This window comes from Dinoponera quadriceps, unplaced genomic scaffold (assembly GCF_001313825.1).
Source record: "Dinoponera quadriceps isolate SergipeBrazil2010 unplaced genomic scaffold, ASM131382v1 scaffold9, whole genome shotgun sequence".
Lineage (NCBI taxonomy): Eukaryota > Metazoa > Arthropoda > Insecta > Hymenoptera > Formicidae > Dinoponera > Dinoponera quadriceps.
This window is the reverse complement of record NW_014554295.1, coordinates 1,231,560-1,249,171: the sequence shown is the minus strand read 5'-3', so window position 1 is coordinate 1,249,171 and position 17,612 is coordinate 1,231,560. Positions and strand designations below refer to the sequence as shown.

At 38.4% G+C, this 17,612-nt stretch overlaps 1 protein-coding gene across 2 annotated transcripts; it reads left to right on the top strand.

Annotated features, from left to right (window-relative positions):
• The first annotated feature begins 590 nt into the window (after nt 1-590).
• Nucleotides 591-14,321, top strand: LOC106743780 (oxysterol-binding protein 1). 2 transcript variants are annotated; one of them, XM_014617980.1, is made up of 11 exons: nt 591-956; nt 3,665-3,730; nt 6,178-6,383; nt 6,918-7,168; nt 7,739-7,931; nt 11,054-11,349; nt 11,435-11,670; nt 11,772-12,048; nt 12,648-13,027; nt 13,101-13,321; nt 13,409-13,551. In XM_014617980.1, exons 1-11 carry the CDS (start codon nt 829-831, stop codon nt 13,549-13,551), a joined length of 2,397 nt encoding a protein of 798 aa, XP_014473466.1. In that variant the 5' UTR covers nt 591-828. The 2 variants fall into 2 exon arrangements, with proteins under 2 accessions (XP_014473466.1, XP_014473458.1); XM_014617972.1 differs by having other exon boundaries at nt 829-956; nt 6,915-7,168; nt 13,409-14,321.
• Nucleotides 14,322-17,612: the final 3,291 nt, after the last annotated feature.

Sequence of the window (17,612 nt, the reverse complement as noted above, 5' to 3'; positions counted from 1 at the left end):
GTCCATTTGTCCATGATTAGGGCAAAATTTGTGGATAATTATATTTGACTATGTAAAAAAAACCTTTGCACAAGAAGCGTATGCTGCTAGCACGTCAAAAACAACTTAATGGACATTAATGGCAGTTGTTGATAACAAACGAACAGCGCCTTCGTACAAAGAGAGCGGCTCCGGATGGGCGCCATTTGGCACTGTTCGTTCGCCGCGGGTAAATTTGCCTGAGCGCCGAACGGCGCTGTTCGCTGAGAATGAGCATCTATAGCTGAGCGCCTAAAGGCGCTGTTCGCCGCGAAAGGGTTAATTCCAAAAAATTGACATCAATTGCATTGGCGAACTAGCCGAACTAATCAATGCGATTGATCAATTCCGTCGTGTTAATCGTCGAGTTGGTGCAAGTCATATTGCAGATCCGAGCTAACGGCTGCGTTCGATCGGAAAAAATCGTGTTCTGAATTCCCGGTTGAACGTCTAAGAGCACACACCAATCAGATTCGCGAATTTCACACACGACAGTTTTGTAAAGCCGCCGCTTTCTCCGCTGAACGCAGCCAATCTCTCTCTCTCTCTCTCTCTCTCTGCGGTATAGCGCGTGCGCCTATGTGTGCGTGGCGATTGTGCGCGTGCGACGACACAACCAGTCACAGTGCGAACCTTTCCATTTACCGATGATGTTCCCTTACTTCTTTTGACGGGATCAATCAAAATGGTGGCTGCTGCATAACGCGGGTGATGTGTGGACAGACGTCGGCGGCTCGCATGTTGTGATCCCATCTCGAGGTAACACGAGAAACACGAGTACTGCAGCTATTACGCAAAACTGACAGCAACATGGGAGACCCGAAGAGCCAGCACGGCGCACAGGAGATGAAAGGCTGGCTTTTCAAATGGACGAATTACCTGAAAGGTTACCAACGGCGATGGTTCGTCCTGTCAAACGGCCTTCTGTCGTATTACAGGTAGTTCCCTACGTGTCATCAGAACCTTAACCACCATTTAACTCTCTCTCTCTTACCTTCTTCCCCCCCCCCCCTCTTCCTATCATTCTTTTTCTCGTGTCGTTCAACACACGGTGTAAAGATGGATCTAGACGAGGTGAACGAGCACGATCGAACATCTGCGAACGAGTCCGAAACATGAGTACAGGACAAGTGTGTTCTTTTTAATGTGCCGATACAAGATCGAACACTTTCGAACTGATGTTTGTTCCCGGTGTGCTCGAGACACCGTCCGCACGTTTTTCGGACTCGTTCGCTCGGTCCGGATCCACCTTGACGCGTTTACTTGCATTCTCTACGTGAGAATTCTGCAAAACCGTCAATCTGTCAAGATCGTCCTGCTGGAATCGCTCGCACGATTTGACGGGTCGACCATCGCTTTCTCAGTGAACGTCGGGCGAGAGAAAATATTTTGATGTCGTGAATAAACGCAATATGAAATACTGCTCCTAGTCGTCGTGTCGTGATTTAGGTTATGTACTTGCTGACTACTTCGATCATTCCGAAATAGCCTGGCAACAATTGTTATTTAGCTTTCGGATCATATGTATCTGAAGTGTCATCTCTATGGTAAAATGTGTACGCATTGTCATGTCATCCGAACAACGTGAAAAATGCCTCTGTTATTGGTTACTTGCGAACAATACACTCTAATTGTTATTAATTCAAACATAATACTTGGCGGAATCTACCAGGCCGATCTTGCAGATTGCTACAGTTGACGCGTTAAAAAGGCGTAAACACAAACGGATGTAGTGAGCCGTGTTCTCGCTTCTAATTCGTATAACACGTTTATCGGACAAACGCTGAGAACAGTTCCTTAGTTGTCCATTTCTGAGAGAATTTAATTAACTGTATAATTTATAATATGGAGAGCTTGCTGTAGATGATGCATCAGTGACGATATTAAATAAAAATTTCACTAAACTTGAATCTCTTATTTTCAGATGATATTATTTGAGGCTTCCGTTCCCTCACTCCGCAACTGTCCTTGTTTGATACAAGAAGCAAAGAAACACATGCCAAAAATTTTTGCGTTATATGTTCAAATAAAAAAAAGTACACTCACAAAATAACATCTGTAATTGATTCAGTACATTTAATGAAATTGTTGAACAGTTTCTTTTCTCTCGAGCGATTAATAAATAGTCGAGAAATTAATTTGACATGGCATCTTCCTTTCTAGTCTCTTCTATGATTTTGTCAATGTTAATTATACGTCTATTTATTGATTATATTAGTAAAAGTGTTCAAACAATTTTACTAATGTGCTGAATTGACCAAAATTGTTATTTTACGAGTATATCTTTTTATTTGAACGTATAACGCAAGAAATTTTGGCATGCATCTTCTCGCTTCTGACGTCATTAAATAAAGACAGTCATAGCGAGTAGTCAAGAACTTTAATTTATTTTATCTATGCACAAGATATAGTAACATAAAATTAGCTATACTTTCTCTCTCCCTTTCTCTTTCTTTCTTTCTGTCTGTTTACTTTGAGCCACTATTGGAATTCTATTAACTTGCAATTTCATATGAATTCGTAGTATCTCGAGATTATAAGAGATAATTTGCAGGGAACATTGAAGTATTATGTAAAAGCATGACTAGATTCTTCTTAGATGATTAAACTACAGTGCATACCCTCTTACATATACATAGAATGCATTGTAAAATGAAGGATTTAGTAGTAAGAATCTTTATTTTGGCGTTCTCTCTTTCTCTCTCTCTCTCTCTCTCTCTCTCCACCTCTTTCTTCTCTTTTTTATATTAATCTTGCGAAATTTCTTAATTGAATTATTTTGCGCTTCCTTATATTTCGCAGCGAAATTCTGTAATCACAACCCATACAGCAGAGATGTCCAAAATCATAGAAATATCCTACAGATATCGCGATATCTTTAGGATATCCCTGTATGATGCATTTTGGACACTTCCGTGTGGGAACTATAATTAGGTCTGTTTGTTTTCGCTGCACCGCTGAACTAGTGCAATAAGTTGAAGCGAGATAAGTATATGTTTCCTCACTTCAACTTATTGCACTAGTTCAGCGGTGCAGCGTAAACGAACAGACCTATAGTTTTTCGAATTTTTTACGATTTTCGTGTGTTTTGTTGTAGGAATTTTCATTGAAATTAACAGTGGTATGACATACAAACATTACGACACAAGCGCAAATAATGGTAATATTTAAGTATCGTTATCTTTGGAATAGAGCAGTCGTAATCCCCGACAAATAATTACGCACCGGCTTTTACAGAATTTTTCGTTTAATATTCCGCTTGGCACAGTTTTTGTGTGATTTGAGTTTGCAATGCGTCTTCAAAAAAATTGTCCTGGAATGTATTCATGAACTCTCGTTGTACGATTAAGTAATTCTCAATTGTCTGTCGTGAGGCTTTTCGCACAAAACAAGACACGCGTGCACGCAAATTACGCAAATTAATTGCGTTAAACAGTCAAGTGAACTTCTCGTATATTACTGTTCTTATTTTTTTTTTCTTAACCTGCGAATTTGGAGTAACTTAAAAAATGCTATTTTTATACCATCTCGCGGTAGTTAAAATAAAAAAAAGAGAAAATGAGAAAAAAACATAATTCCGAGCAATAAGTCTTGCCCATGTGTTGCACAATGTGAACGGGGTCTATTTGTTTTATGGATTGTTTAGGGCTGAACCAACAGGGGGGCCAAAGATATCAACACGACGCAAGCGGAGGGCTGGCAGAGCCTCCGAGTAAGTAAAAAAAAACAAAAAAAGAAAAGTTCGAAATCGCCAAAATTCCCCGACTCTCCTTTCAGCAAATCTTTGTAATTAAAAAATAAACAGCTGAGGACTTTCGGAGTTTTCATCTATCATTGTTTAATACTTTATTATTCGTTTTTATATATACACACGCGTACATACACACACACACACACACATACACATACACACACGCACAATATATATAGCCATTTATGCTCTTCATGTTCACATGCAATTTTGATTTGTCAATATCCTTTATATAATTTCATTCGCTTTCTCTACCTGCCTATAACGTGTGAGCGACATATTACATTTATAATACGTGTATGTTGTCTGGAAATTAAATATCCCTATCGTATGCTAAACATGCCAAACGTTACACCTGTATTCTTCATTTTTTTCTTTCTTTTTCTCTTTCTGTATATATTTTTGTATGTATAGCCGCGCGTGCAGTAAACTATGTCGCTTTTTTGTGTTACACAATCTGCCAGTTTTGAGCTCGCCCTTTGTTCAAGTTTCTGTTTCGTCACACCTTTGTTTACTTAGGGTGACTGCGTTCCGAAATATGTTTGTCAGCAGCAGGATAACTAGGATCTACTTTCGTTAAAAAGGCGGTACGTTTTACTAATTTACAGCATGATGACGATTTTGAGACGCAAAAACAACACTGTCAGTACTGTTGGCACATTTCGGAACGCAGTTTTTTTTTAGTAGCTTCATGCAGTGTACTGATCAGACTGACGAAGCTACCATTAGCCTGTCTGCAATAGACAGTTTTATTTTTTCCTTCAGACGAACGTCTAAAAATTGTACCAACCGCAGACGTGCTAATATTCGTGAAATAATAACATTCTTGACGTTTTCTCTTCCCGAATGAATCGAAAAAATTGTAATCAATATTAAGCGATAGCTTTTTTCGTTTACGTGAACAACGCGTCACTTCTGGCTGAAGTGAAGTCTGCCCTGGGGGGGTTTGAAACGTGGAATGTTCCAGGCGTCACATCACCAAATGGATTGTGGCGCCATCTCATAAAAATTTACGAAACTTATCAAAAGATGTATTAGCACTTTGATAAGAAAATAATACGAAATTTCGATACTTTTTGTTAATGATACGATACGATGTACACATTATCTCCAAAATATGTCATCAAATATTGGTAGTACATTCTACTCACTCCGATGATGATAAATCGTTAACATATTGATTACCACGAGGATGACCAACCATCTCGATTTTTGTCTTTCATTAGAGGCTCGTTTTAAAGCTGAAGGATGGCGCTTTAAAACGACTACACGGTGGAAAAAAATTTTTAATTTGAATAAATACTATGGTTATGATTAAATGTAGAGGCTGAGAATTAAGTTGTAATAACTATCACAGTGACAATAGAAAACTTGATTCCTGATATATTCAAAAAATATGCTATTTCAAAACGTGCTATTTTAATATGCTAATTAACTATATTTATCATTCTAAACTCGCAAAAAATCTATGCAAGTTAACTAACGTAAGTGGCGCGTAATAGAGCAGAGAATTCTTTTCGCACCCCAGCTACAATACAACGTGTATTTGACAGTCAATATGTTAAGCTCGTAGGTTCGGAAACGGAAAATGAAAGACTGCTCTACTTTTGCACACTTCATATTTGAGTGAATGAAACGCGCTGTCAAGGTTTGGCGACCCGTTTTGGGAACATGTTGTACACAATTCCGATCATGAGTGAGTAAAATGAACCGTCAAGGTTTGGCGATCCGTTTTGGCAGCATTTGTGTATGATCTCGATCATGTTAGCATGAGCGTTCTTCCTCTTCCACGTGGGATCGTGAGACTGTTGGGTGTCCGATTAACCCTGAGCGACCTCACGTGCATGATCCGATATTGAGAGGAAGGCTCTCTTCCTCCGTTCCGTGAGTTGTCTCATACGACGGAGTAACTCCTACGACGAATTGATGTCTCTCTCTCTCTCTTTCTCTCTCTCTCTCTCTCTCTCTTCAGCCGCGAGATACGTTCATTCAGACATGAGGTGCAGAGAAGCCGGATCGTTGCGGGATGGTAACGGGATCGAGCTTCTGGCCGAGAAAGACTGTATCCCTGTATAATTACACTAACACACTCATACTTTTTTAATTCTCTTAACCGCCGTTCCTACCTTCCGCCCTCCTTGTCAATGGCGAGCCATGTCACGTCATGTACGGTGTCACAGATTAACGCAGACAATCATTCTTCCACATTGGTGTATCAAAGTTGGGAAGGCGCTTGGATAAAAAAAAAACCCTCTGTTCACAAGTCGTACGGATTAATGAATATAATCATCGAATTTCTCCCGGTTGCAAACTCACGTCTGTCTTTCTCTGTGTCATTCGGCATTCTTCGGCGATCGAGGAGTACGTTTTTCCTGTCGATTGTCGCGTCTCCGTTTCTCTGTTCGCAGAAATCCCGCGGAGATGTCCCACACCTGCCGCGGCACGATCTCCTTACATGGGGCCTTAATACATACAGTGGACGCTTGCACTTTCGTCGTCAGCAACGGCGGCACCCAAACCTTCCACATCAAAGCGGCGACCGAGGTGGAGCGACAGCAGTGGGTAACAGCTCTCGAGCTCGCTAAAGCCAAGGCTATCAAAGCGATGGAATCTGGTTTGTATGATTGTTGACCGCTTGACTTTACACGACTTCCTGCAAACTCAATTACGCACATCGTCAAGCGTTAAGTGATTACACACACGTGCGCGGTGTTTGTTATATGTTAGGTCTGTATTTTAGGTCTGATTTTTGAGACTTTTACAACAGTTAAAGCAGAGGGTTTTAGAGAAAGCATTTTATCTTTTTCACGCAAATTTGCGGTCTAAAAGAGATCGAAGTCGTTTCTAGTTTTCGTAAAAATTTCGAAATCGTCATTTTGAATTTTTGAAACAGCATCGTAAGATTTAGTTTCGTAATATTGTCAGAGACATTGAGACGAATTCTCCACGCATTACCGGAAATATCACTTTTATCCGTAAGAACAAAAAAGACTGAAATGAAAACTTTGTAAACAATTAGCGCAACATCGACACGACGTATAAATATGCCTGTGCAGTTATATAACTGCTAAAGTATTGTATTTATTTCTCTTATATTTTTCTTTATTGGTATTTTGACGAAATTACACGATAAAATTCCTTTTAGAAGAAGAGGAAGAGGAATACCAGGATAACGATAATCAAAAAGCGGAAACTGCGTCTGTGATTAAAGATCTAACACGGCGATTGGATGATTTACAAGCGTGCAATGACTTGATATTTAAACAAGGAACTATGCTGCAACGAGCTTTAAACGATTTGGAAACGCTTGAGCCTCCGTCCCCTGAATTAGCGGCGAAAATCAAGACCGTCAGTGAACGAGCCACACTTTTTCGAATTGCGGCAAACGCTATGATTAGTGTAAGTCCGGACGGTAATTTCTATAAAATTGGAAAAAAACTCGTTGCGAATTTTTTTAATTTGGAACGACGTTGGATAATACCGATATTCGATATACGAAATTTTTAACATATTTTAGAAAAAAAAAACGATATAAAGAAAACTTAACAAAAGCGCTGAAGGATTCTTTTTGAATTGTGGCACCAAATGGCATAAATATTGTTAGTTGCAAAACTCGTTAAAAAACTCAATATTTTCGTGATGTTTACTTTTGCTTAGTAAAGCAAAATTAATGGAATCGAAAAGTATCTTTGTATATCTTTATATATTTTGTATCTCATCGTATAGGATGAGATACAAAGTATATGATTCAACGGATGATTCATCTTTACGAGGGTTCATATCTCTTTGATGAACGTCAGTAATTAATCTCTTTTTATTGCCAAGATTGATGAAAGGTCACGTAAAGATTTACAAGATTCGTAGAACGGAACTCGCTCTTTAAATAAAATTGTTTGAAATTTCATTTTCCACTATATCTGTATGATCTCTGAGATACTTCGAAAGTATGGATCGAATATGTTATTGCAGACGAGCAGCGATTATTTACAATTAGCCCAACAACAGGAGCCTAAGTGGAAGAAGATGCTGCAGCACGAGCGGGACCAGAAGGAGCGGATAGAGAAGATGGTCGAGCAGCTAGCCAGGCAACATTCACACTTGGAGGAAGCAGCGCAACACGCGATTCCTTCAGCGACGCCCGCGGGAGGGCACAGACCTTCACGTAAATAAACTTATATTTTTTATACACAGTCTTTCACTGCTTGTTCTCTATCATCATGTCCATTTGTGAATTTTGCTTTTAGTTTTTTCTTCTCTCCTTTGTCTGCATATTGCGTTACCATGTTCTTCAACACGTTGTTTGCCGCGTTGATGTGCGTTGATTGATTACAAAAATTTAACTGACGATTGAAGACACGATAAATAAATATAATTTGAAACGTGTATCTTTCATCTCGTTTCATCGACTCTTTTGACGGTATAATCAATTTTTCAAACTCAATCAACTGTATTCTTCATACGTAACTTAATGAATCGCAATAACTGTGTGGTGATCATCGCGACATTCAACGTGTTAATAAATATGTATAATATGGTTCTCTCACCAACTTTTTTTTTTAATTTGGATATATTTGAGAATAACCACAAAAATAAGAGATGCGTATTTTCTTAATAAGTGCTTTCCTACGTTTAAGAGTTGAGGCAACCTCCTCCCACCAATGCTAATTCTATATGCTTGATTATAAGCTAATATAATATATCCGTGTGTCCGGGCCACGTTAGTGTGCGAAGTGGCGGCTGTTGATTGAAAGTTGAAGAGCGATTCCCCGGACGATGAGCCGTCAGACAAGAAAAGAAAGTCACACACGAGTCTTAGACGAAGACCAGACGTATGACGAGTAATCCGGATGCGGAACTAAAAAATTCTGTTGATTAATTCAGAAGCGTTGTGATCTCTTATTAAACGTTAAGGTTTCTTTAACGCGTGTGTTCATTTTTATCTTTGGACACAAGTGAACGTAACAATATTTTTTTGAAACCTTAAAACACAGGAAAATATTTCGAGTACAAATTTTTGGAAATTAATAATTTAAACCTTGTATAACTGTGCGTTTCTGAATTTTTCAAAAATAACATTTTATAAGTCTATCATCGTTCATTAAAAACAAAATGAATTTCCCTGCAAAGCACTCAAACAAACTACTTTATTATTTTTGGAAGGATTTTTCCCAAGTTTTCCTGGGTAAATAAGCTTTCTTTCATGAATGTATGGACTTTCAAAACGATAATTGCATAGCTTTTTAAAAGTGTCCATTCACGATGGCCAAAATTGGCCATTTTCAGATTCCCTCCTTTCAAATGGGCGTCAAAAGTCGCTAGACAACATGGCGGCTCTTCTCTCCCCTAAAATCTTTACCTCTCGCGCTCGCGTCAGATGGTTCCGTCGGGATATTTATACGTCCATGACTGAAAATCTATAATTCATGTTGAATCTTGAGCTCTCTCTGGCCGATATTTATAGGTTGCGGTCCGATTCATGCTTGCAGCGCTATAAGCGTCATTCTATCTCTCTTTGACACGTAACGAACAATGAAGATAGAATGACGCTTACAGTGCCGTGTAGTCATAGTTGGATTTTACTTTTAAAACCGTCTTGAGTTCATCTTCAGATATTTCGTAGCTAATGAAATAAGCCGTACAGCATATGAGGATAAGATTAACTTAGGACGGTTTGAGATATAAGATCCTGTTACGAATACCGGCTTCTGGTACAACGTACGTTTTGTTGACTAAACATTCGAATTTTAGCGCTTTTTCAACAAGTTGCACGTGTTCGTGCTAGATGGCAGCATCCGTTAGATATCGTGGTGTTGCACGTATGCCTCGGCTTCGTTCATGATCTATGCATTACCTACGTAAGATCGCTGTATACGAAGTTAAGCTTACATTCACGTCATACTTATATATATATATATATATATATATGTATACACATATATAATGGTATAATAACGCATATACATTATATAGTATACATATAGTATACATATATATATATGACGTGTGGCGTGTATATATATATATGTATGTATGTACCTGTATATCACGAGTGCGTGTGCTTACGTTTCTGTCGAACGCTTAACTGCTCCGCTTTCATCGAAAATCTTATATATTCGATCCTTCCTTTTGGACGTTTTTACCCTCGAAATTCGATTTTCGAATTCCAACGTGTAACCGTTTCGAATCGATCCAACGTTTTCGAAGGCAACAGGACAGGATTGCGACAAAGATGTCAAAACAATAATTGGACGGGTCTAAAGAAGGTAGAGTGTTGTCGGGTGTTTCATAACTTCGCAGTTTGTCGTCGAATGTTCGTGAAAATACAACACACAGAAAACTGGGGCGAACCGTCGTCCGAAATCTCGGGATTTGTGTTCGTGCAATGTGCAATGGTCAAGGAAAAAAGTGCAATCGTCACTGTACGCGACATCCTCCGTCCGTCGTCCTCCCCCTTAAAAATGAATCTGTTTTTATCTGCTTCGTGTTACCGCTTCTCGCACTGTGAGGTGAAACAATTCTATATTCTCAAATTCGGAGAGTGAGAGGGAGAGAGAGAGAGAGAGAGAGAGAGAGAGAGAGGGGAAGAAAAGAGAGAAAAATTGTTGGAAGGTGCACAAGAGTGCAGTTGAACATCCGATATCGTCGTAGGCATTTTTCTATAATCTTACAACCTTTTGTTTTTCCCCCCCCCCCCCTATAATCTTACAACCTTTTATTTTTTCCTTTCTCAATTCGATAAAGTGGAGTGCGGAAGTGTGTAGTGGGATTCGTGGGGGCACGTTGTTTGCTCGAAATTGTGAGAAAAAAAAATCGACGCGCATCAAGAGAGAGAGAGAGAGAGCTCTCCCCAAAACAGTATAATTAATTTACAAGCAGTAGCATGGGTGGTCTTTTTGTGAGCTCGCGGACTATATATCGATTCTTTGTTAACGATACGATCTCGAGCACTGCTGGAGCACGGACAATCGCGTGACGGTAACGTGTGTGCGTATTGTCAGTCCAATTTACACGTTCTTTTGTGCGTGCCTCTTCCTCCTCCTCCTCTTCCTCCTCACCTTGATTTATCGAAGACGATCCATTTTCGCCCCTAACTTCCTTCGAATCTCATTGATTCCCGTTTGATAAATACCTGATACGCGATCAGATGACCTCCGTGCGACGTGTCCGTGTTGCGACTTCGTTCAGCTTCCTGTCCGTCGTCTTCTTCCCCGGCTCGAATTCGCATACGACGCGAATATCGTCGCAACACTTCCCAACGACAAATGGAGAACTTTGACATTATAGATCCAGCAGTGACAACATCGCCGTCGGAAGACGAGGAAGATAATGCGGAGTTTTATGATGCCCAAGAATTGGACACCTTTACATTAACTATATCCGGAGTGGCCACAAACAATTCGATTTCTCACACGAGAGATCGTACTGATTCGCAAGGTAGCGACGATGGTTCTAGCTCAGAAGGGGATCCAACACCCTTGCCCGTCTCTGATTCCACTGGTGCCGACTCGTTTCTCATCGTGACCGATTCCACAGCGGCACAGCCTCCCTTATCCGTTACGAACACAGACGATCTGGATAATGTGAGTGAACTATACAAATGTACTTGATAATCCACTATTTTAGATATTTGAAATGGGATGTAGACATCTTTGCTATGTATGACAGATCACTTGGCAGACCAACAATGGCAGCGGCGGCACCGGGGTAACCACTGTTTCCAAGAGAAAGCGAAGGACCAGGGTACCTGATAAACCAAATTATCCCTTAAACTTATGGAGTATCATGAAGAATTGTATCGGCAAAGATTTGTCAAAAATTCCTATGCCGGTTAATTTTTCTGAACCACTCAGTATGCTCCAACGATTGACGGAGGACTATGAATATGCGGATATTTTGGATAGGTATACTTTGTATTGAAAAATATCAAACCGTTGCATTTTTATTATCTTATCAGGAGACAATTTATGTATTCATTTACTAACTTTCCTTCAAATATATGTAGGGCTGCGGAGTGTGCAGATAGCTATGAACAAATGGCTTACGTAGCTGCGTTCACTATATCTAGTTACTCCACAACCGCTGCTAGAACAGGAAAACCTTTCAATCCTCTATTGGGTGAAACATACGAATGCGATCGTACGGACGATCTTGGATGGCGTGCAATTTCGGAACAAGTGTCCCATCATCCGCCTATGCTGGCTCAACATTGTGAGGGACAGAAGTGGCGATGTTGGCAGGAATTTACAATGGCTTCTAAATTTCGTGGAAAATATTTACAGGTGCGTTATCTTTTCATTTATTGTGGAACGATATATTTTTCTTCCTAATCTTCTTTCTGATCTACTGATAACAAAATGCTCACCTTTGTACATACTCTTGAAAAGATTTCAGAGAAATCTAATATTATTTCTCCGGGAAGATTGAAATCGTTGAGAAGAATGAACAAAACGTTTTTTTTTAAACATTTTTTAGCGAAAGAAATGATTTTTAACAAAATTTAACAAAATAAAATAAAGGCTATTATAGTTATTATTTTTTTTTTAAACAGACATAAATTCCTTATCTGTTCTTGCAACCACATTCATATTTAACTTAAGCTGAAGAATCGAGAAGGGGATTTTTGGTACGAAAAGAAATAACTTTTTCCTTTATCGAAATTGCGTTCGAACAATATTATCTGAGAAACAAGTGATTGGAAAAATGAGAATTTCGTCAACTGAGTTTCGGACGGGCGCTATTTTGACGTCTGAGAGGTCAACTTTTTCGTCACCCTTTCTTCTGCCAAGAAACAGTTTACTATTTCACTTGATTCACAGCTGATTAGTGCTGTGTATACGAATGCTCACGTGTGTCCTGAGAATCGAATCATTTTTATCAGGTAATTCCTCTGGGTACTGCTCACTTAGAATTCGACAGTGGCCTGCAACACTATACATGGCGTAAAGTTACTACTACCGTACATAATATTATAGTCGGGAAATTATGGGTCGATCAGAGCGGCGATATGGATATTGTGAATCATAAAGAGGGTATCAAGTGCCATTTGAAGTACATACCATACTCGTACTTCTCACGAGACAGTCAGCGTAAAGTGAAGGGGGTGGTTATGAATTCCAACAAGGAGGTTAAATGGGTGGTGCAGGGTACTTGGGACGCGAAGATAGAAATTGCCCCGGTAATTAGTACGTCCGGTACATCGGATAATCCAGTTTACAAAACGGGCCCCTACATACTGGCTTGGAAACGACGTATGCCTCTGTAAGTGTATACAAAGTTTATATAATACATTGTATTTTGTAATTTTAAATACTTTCATTTAACGTTTCCACAGCGAAGACTGCGAGAAATATTATTCGTTCACGGAACTGGCGTGTCAACTGAACGAGCCGGAAGAGTGTATGGCTCCGACAGACTCTCGTTTAAGGCCCGATCAACGGCTGATGGAGGATGGACGGTGGGACGAGGCTAATGCGGAGAAATTACGTTTAGAGGAGAAGCAAAGAGCCGTTAGACGAGCACGCGAACACGACGCTGAGAAAGCTACCGCACAAGGTACGTTCCAAAGTACGAAAGACCATCGCGTTATAAAGCGTTGCAAAACTAGTTAAATTCACCCGAGACTCTTCGTCTTCCCCACAGGATTCTCGTACGAGCAGTATGAGCCGTTGTGGTTCAAGAAGAAGCAGGATCCGTACACGGACAGTCGTTGTTACGTATTTAACGGCGAATATTGGGATTGTAAAAGTAAAGGTGATTGGTCGCGATGTCCGAACATATTTTAGTTTATTATTATAAATATATTCTATTATACAATGTGACTCGTCACACGTACATGCAGTGCGGGAAGTTTTGGATTGTTTAAGAAAAAAAAAGGGACGATAAACGGATGTTAGAAATTGTGATCGCTACTCAAAGAGATCGAAACTTATAAAATAATGTTGACGTGATAGTTGGGGTTGTTATGGGATATGGTTTAGCGATTAATTAATTCTTCCAATTAGGTGGATGAAGTTTGGCACTCGGACATGTACAATGTACAATTTGTACACCTGTGTCACTTTTCTTTCGTTACTCTTTGGCCCTCTTATATCTCCCCCCTTTTATTTTCTTGCTGTTTCGCAGCGTCTTTGATCCTTTTATTTTTGAAAGAAATAGAAATATATCACACTAATTATTAAGGCTCCTGATTATTTCGCTACAACTGTCCTTGTTTGGAACCTTCCTTTCTAACCTCTTTTATCACGATTTTGTCAATGTATATTTTACGACTGTTCATTGATTGTTCTAGTAAGAGAAAATTATTCGGACAATTTTACAAGTGTGCCGAATCGATTGCGAATATCATTTGTGGGTATATCTTTTTATTTGGACGTGTAACGCGAGAATTCTTGGCGTACGTTTTCTCGCTTCTAACGTCATCAAACAAGGTCGGTTGCAACGTAGTAGGCCAGGAGGCTCAAGGATCTAATTTAACGTCTAATGAATCTATGCTGTGGTGTTGATTTCCCTTTTTTTTTTTCTTTAATTTTGCGGAAGTAATGCGATAGTTATTNTGTATGTATAAATATGTGAGAAATTGACATTTAAGCAAACCATGAGTCGGATGTAAGTTGCGAATATTTTATTACTCCAGCCTAAAAAACTGATAGATAGCAATAAGATTTGATCACGAAGGAAGAACATAAAGGGCTACACTCTTATCATCATTATTGAAAGTCGGTCAGATTCATGTTCCACTTTACAACAATATTTATTCAGTATTCTTTCTCTAGATTTGCTTTTAGACAAATACAAGTTTGATTTTCTAAAAACTAATTCAAATTTGAGTTCCTTCTATAAAATTAATCTCTTACCAGTATACATACATACATATATACATGCATACGGTGTGTATACGCGCGCGCGCAGAAAAAATTTGTACATTTTGTTCGTTTATCGCTGAAAATATTTACGTAAACGAAGAAATACGCAGTGAGGAATAAAATTGAATTCTTAAGACGAATTATTCATAATAATAAATCAAAATGTAGCCGTTTTTATACATAATTATACATGAAATTGTTACATAATTTATAGTCTTTTTCACAGTATTTTTTTTCTCTTTTAGAAATAAGAGAACATGCTTTTTTATAATAATCGAAAGATTTAGTTGCGCGACACATGTGAACGCGTGGTTTCTCAGCTTTGCTATAATTTTTCTCCTCATTGTGCATTTCAAAAGTGGAGATGAATTCCGACAGTATTGCGTGAAAATTCAAGGAAGAATATATGTACAGAGCTACGTGTGTTCAAAGGTTTAATCGATGATTTGGAATATATACGTGCGAAACGTCGACCATATTCACTGATAGTTCGTATAATGTAAATTAAAGACGATAATGCTTCCATGTTTGGCCAGTGTTCTCGCAAGAAAGCCACGCCACTTCACGGCTCGCATTTTCAGCTCACTAAATACATAGATACACTTCGAGCACTTGCTCGAGTCGTAATACAAAATAGTACCGCGATGTTATTGCCAGAAGAAATCGATGAAAGCAGGCGCTCGAGTACGATTTGAAGGCTCCTAAGTGCTGCTCCGCCCGATCGAGATATCAATATCAAAATCGGGTTTCGAGCGTTCACGACTTTTTAAAATTACACTGTATAGCATAGAGATACACTCACAACACATAGGCACGCGCGATTTAAAGCGAATGTCTGCGTATGTACGTATGTTTGTATGTACGTGCGTGCGTGCGTGCGTGCGTGCGTGCGTGCGTGCGTCAATATGTATATATATATAATGATTAATGAAATTAATGAAAAATTTTATTGTATATCTCTTATAAACTCGTGACGTTTATTAGATATTCATCTATGTACACGAGTGTTTTTGGACGATAATTTGAGCAGAATGGCTAGCTTGCAGCCAATATATATATAAATGCACACTTATATTTATATGAATCAGTATGATATACAAGGTGATCCATACATTTATGTCCATATTTTAGAAGGTGAATCTATGCACTAAAATAAATAAAAAAACATCAAATGAACATATGTCCTACATACTTTAGTTTTCGAGTTATGATTAAAGAAAATGTTCGAAACATAGGAAAAAGTTCAGCATGTTATCTGAGGAATCATTCGTCAAATGTTCCTTATTTATTTAGTGTATAAATTTACCTCCTGAAATATGACCATGCATGAATTACCTTGCATACATATATGCATACATATACAGGATAGGGCGTTTAAATTGAGACATTTTAATATAACAAAAATAAAGCAAAATAGAAATGTTTCAGAGAAAAGTTGTAGAGTTTAGGTGCATGGGTAGAGGAGATATATTTTGGTGACCTTAACTTCGTCGTATTATGTGTTAAAGATGTCTCCCTGCAAACTTTTGTCGGAAATATTTCTTTTCATTTTGCTTTATTTTTGTTATATTAAGGTGTCTCAATTTAAATGCCCTACCCTATATATATCGATTCATATAAATATAAGTGTGTATGTGTGTGTATATATATACATACACACACATACACATATAAAACATATTTATATGAAAGCTTCCGGCTGTATTTCTAATAGTTTATAGTAACCGAAATTGGTATTATATGCGTGTATATATATATATATATGTGTATATGTATATATATATATATACGCGCGCGCGCGCGCGCGCGTGTGTGTGTGTGTGTGTAGGGTATTCCACATGAGGAGATCATCTAAATATCTTCCTTTTTAATGACATAAGAAATGTATTTAGAGTACAATTTGATAATGATTTTAAAGGAGGAATATTGTGGAAAGAAAATTTTTTTACGGCCACTTTTTTCAATTGTTTTTAAAATGCTCATATATAGGTGTTCTCCTTATGCTGCGATACCCTGTATATAATAAACACAACACATCTGTATACATATATAAATATAAATTAATTACAAAATAAATAATTTAAGAAGACGCAAATCGGATGTGAGTCAGGTAGTAAAGCTGTCTTCGGATTACTAGCGCTTGTAAATTAGCTGATTCCTTTGCGGGAGAAAAAAACAAAAATATAATATGCTTCGGTACAAAAGGGATATTTTATTTTGCAGCGTTCATGCGATTGCCTTTGCGACGTGTCCTAATTAACCATCTATCGTCGAATACATAAAAGGCCGTAATCGGGCCGTAAAATGGGAAGGTAAAAGTATTATTTTCCTGCTTAAATGGCCTTAGTTACTCTCAGAATTTGCAAAAAAAAAACACTTAATCATCATTTTGATGTATATAAGAGGTTACTCTCTGTCACCTATTCTGTTGAGAATCAGTCGCTATTTCACTTTTAGTGTACCTGTGATTGGGTGGCAGCCCTGAATCAACGATAACAAGTTAAATACGATTTAAACGTAGTAATAATGTAAAGCTAATGGGATCTAATGGAAATTTAAAGAATCTAATGGGATGTTTTATCGACAATCTCAACCGACTTTTCGATATAAAATTCCATGATCCTGCGCGTGAGTCAGTCTTTCTACTATCAATTCTTTAAATCTACTCGAGTCTGGTCCGAAATAATTTTTATTCCACAGCTACATTCTTACATGATGAGTGAACGTTCCGGCATTTCATATCTTAATTCAAATTCCACTTTTTGGGCTGACGAAACAAAGTCATGAAATACCAAAGCGTTTACTCAACTCACGTAAAATCACTTAAAGATATAACAGAAAAATAAAAATGATTTCACGTAGATCCGAACGAAAAACAGCAGAGTTGATTTTTCCTTAAATTACATGTAATAATCATTTTTGCGTATTTGCGAGGAAAACGAATCGCACAGGGATTGATATCTCGGACAAAATCCTCAAAT

Excerpts from the sequence above, each read along its gene's own strand:
- LOC106743780 (XM_014617972.1), top strand. The coding sequence starts at position 829 with ATGGGAGACCCGAAGAGCCAGCACGGCGCACAGGAGATGAAAGGCTGG. Across the intron at positions 7,932-11,053 it reads GGGAGGGCACAGACCTTCAC|ATCCAGCAGTGACAACATCG; the intron begins GTAAATAAACTT and ends TTGACATTATAG. Across the intron at positions 13,028-13,100 it reads TGGAAACGACGTATGCCTCT|CGAAGACTGCGAGAAATATT; the intron begins GTAAGTGTATAC and ends ACGTTTCCACAG.